General features: G+C 45.2%; 1 protein-coding gene across 1 annotated transcript in view; it reads left to right on the top strand.

Annotated features, from left to right (window-relative positions):
* LOC131879393 (rhodanese domain-containing protein CG4456-like) overlaps positions 1 to 744 on the top strand; it is a 1,689-nt gene extending 945 nt beyond the window's left edge. The window contains 2 exon segments of the mRNA XM_059225700.1: positions 296 to 548; positions 551 to 744. Of these exon segments, the coding sequence (XP_059081683.1) occupies positions 296 to 548; positions 551 to 660 (363 nt within the window). The 3' untranslated portion in view covers positions 661 to 744.
* Positions 745 to 1,184: the final 440 nt, after the last annotated feature.

The raw sequence follows: 1,184 nt of genomic DNA, 5'->3' as shown, positions 1-1,184 counted from the left end.
TCTCTCTCTTTTCTCCGCCAAACGAAAGGCTGAATGAAAAAACCTCGAAACTCTTTAGCATTTCAGTTCTCATGAAGTCGTCTTTCGTATGAACGCACTGTTGGGCCATTAGGATCATTAGGCAGGATCCATTTCATTTGCATATTCCCGCCCTTGCGACTGTAACTCACTTGAATTTGACTAACTCCAGACCATGTCCTTTAGGTGTACTGTAGTGCAGTACATAGTACGCAAAGCTCAGTCCATTCGTTCGTTCAGTAAGATCATTCTCTGTCCCGGCCTTATTTTTTGACAGGCCTTGAACACTCTTCTGGACCGAGATGAGATCCTCCTCATCGATGTGAGGAACCGAACCGAACTCAATACCGTGGGTCAAATCCCCAAAAGTGTGTGTTTGCCGCTTCACGAGGTGGAATTGGCCTTCGACCTTTCAGACGAGGATTTCCAGGCCCGATATAGCTTCCCCAAACCCCAGGGAGATCGTAAGGACATCGTTCTGACTTGTCGATCCGGACGTCGAGTGTTGGTGGCCGATAGGATCATGAAGACCAAAGGTTCTCCAATCTTCGGATCTATTCCGGCAGTTTCAAGGATTGGGTCAAGCAAGACGGGAAATACGACTTTGCCGACTATGATTTGGAGTATGATATCCTGTCGTAATGAGTAAGCCTCTGGATGCATATTGTAAGCTATGATTGATTAACTTATTCCACGACAAGTAATAAACGTGTCCCAACCGTTTAAGAGTGACAGCGTCTGTTTTCATAGTTTATTGTTTTGGAATATGCTGCAATTTGAAGTGGCAATACATGCGCGGTTAGCGGACAAAGTGGGTTGGTTGATCAATAGAAAAACTTGAGGATTGGCTGGACGGACAAAGAAATGAAATGGCAGATTGCTGGAAATCGGCCTCAAGAAGTGTCTCACACCACCGTGAAAGAGACGAGCTTTCCAACTTCCAGATCTCGTTTCGCTTTTCTCCATCGACCTTGCTCAAGAAGCCGTCTCCGTGACGTTCATTGTCATTGTAAACGCCCTCAAACACGTCCCCACTGCCATATGTGTAGTTCCTTACCTGCTTGATACCACCTATCACCTCAACCTAAAATCAAAAAAAAAACGCATCAAATATCGTTTTCACTCAAATACATCGTATTCATCAGAAGGACGTCGCGAAAGCAACA

This window comes from Tigriopus californicus, chromosome 4 (genome assembly GCF_007210705.1).
Source record: "Tigriopus californicus strain San Diego chromosome 4, Tcal_SD_v2.1, whole genome shotgun sequence".
Classification (NCBI taxonomy): domain Eukaryota; kingdom Metazoa; phylum Arthropoda; class Copepoda; order Harpacticoida; family Harpacticidae; genus Tigriopus; species Tigriopus californicus.
This window is presented reverse-complemented; position numbering and strand designations above follow the sequence as displayed.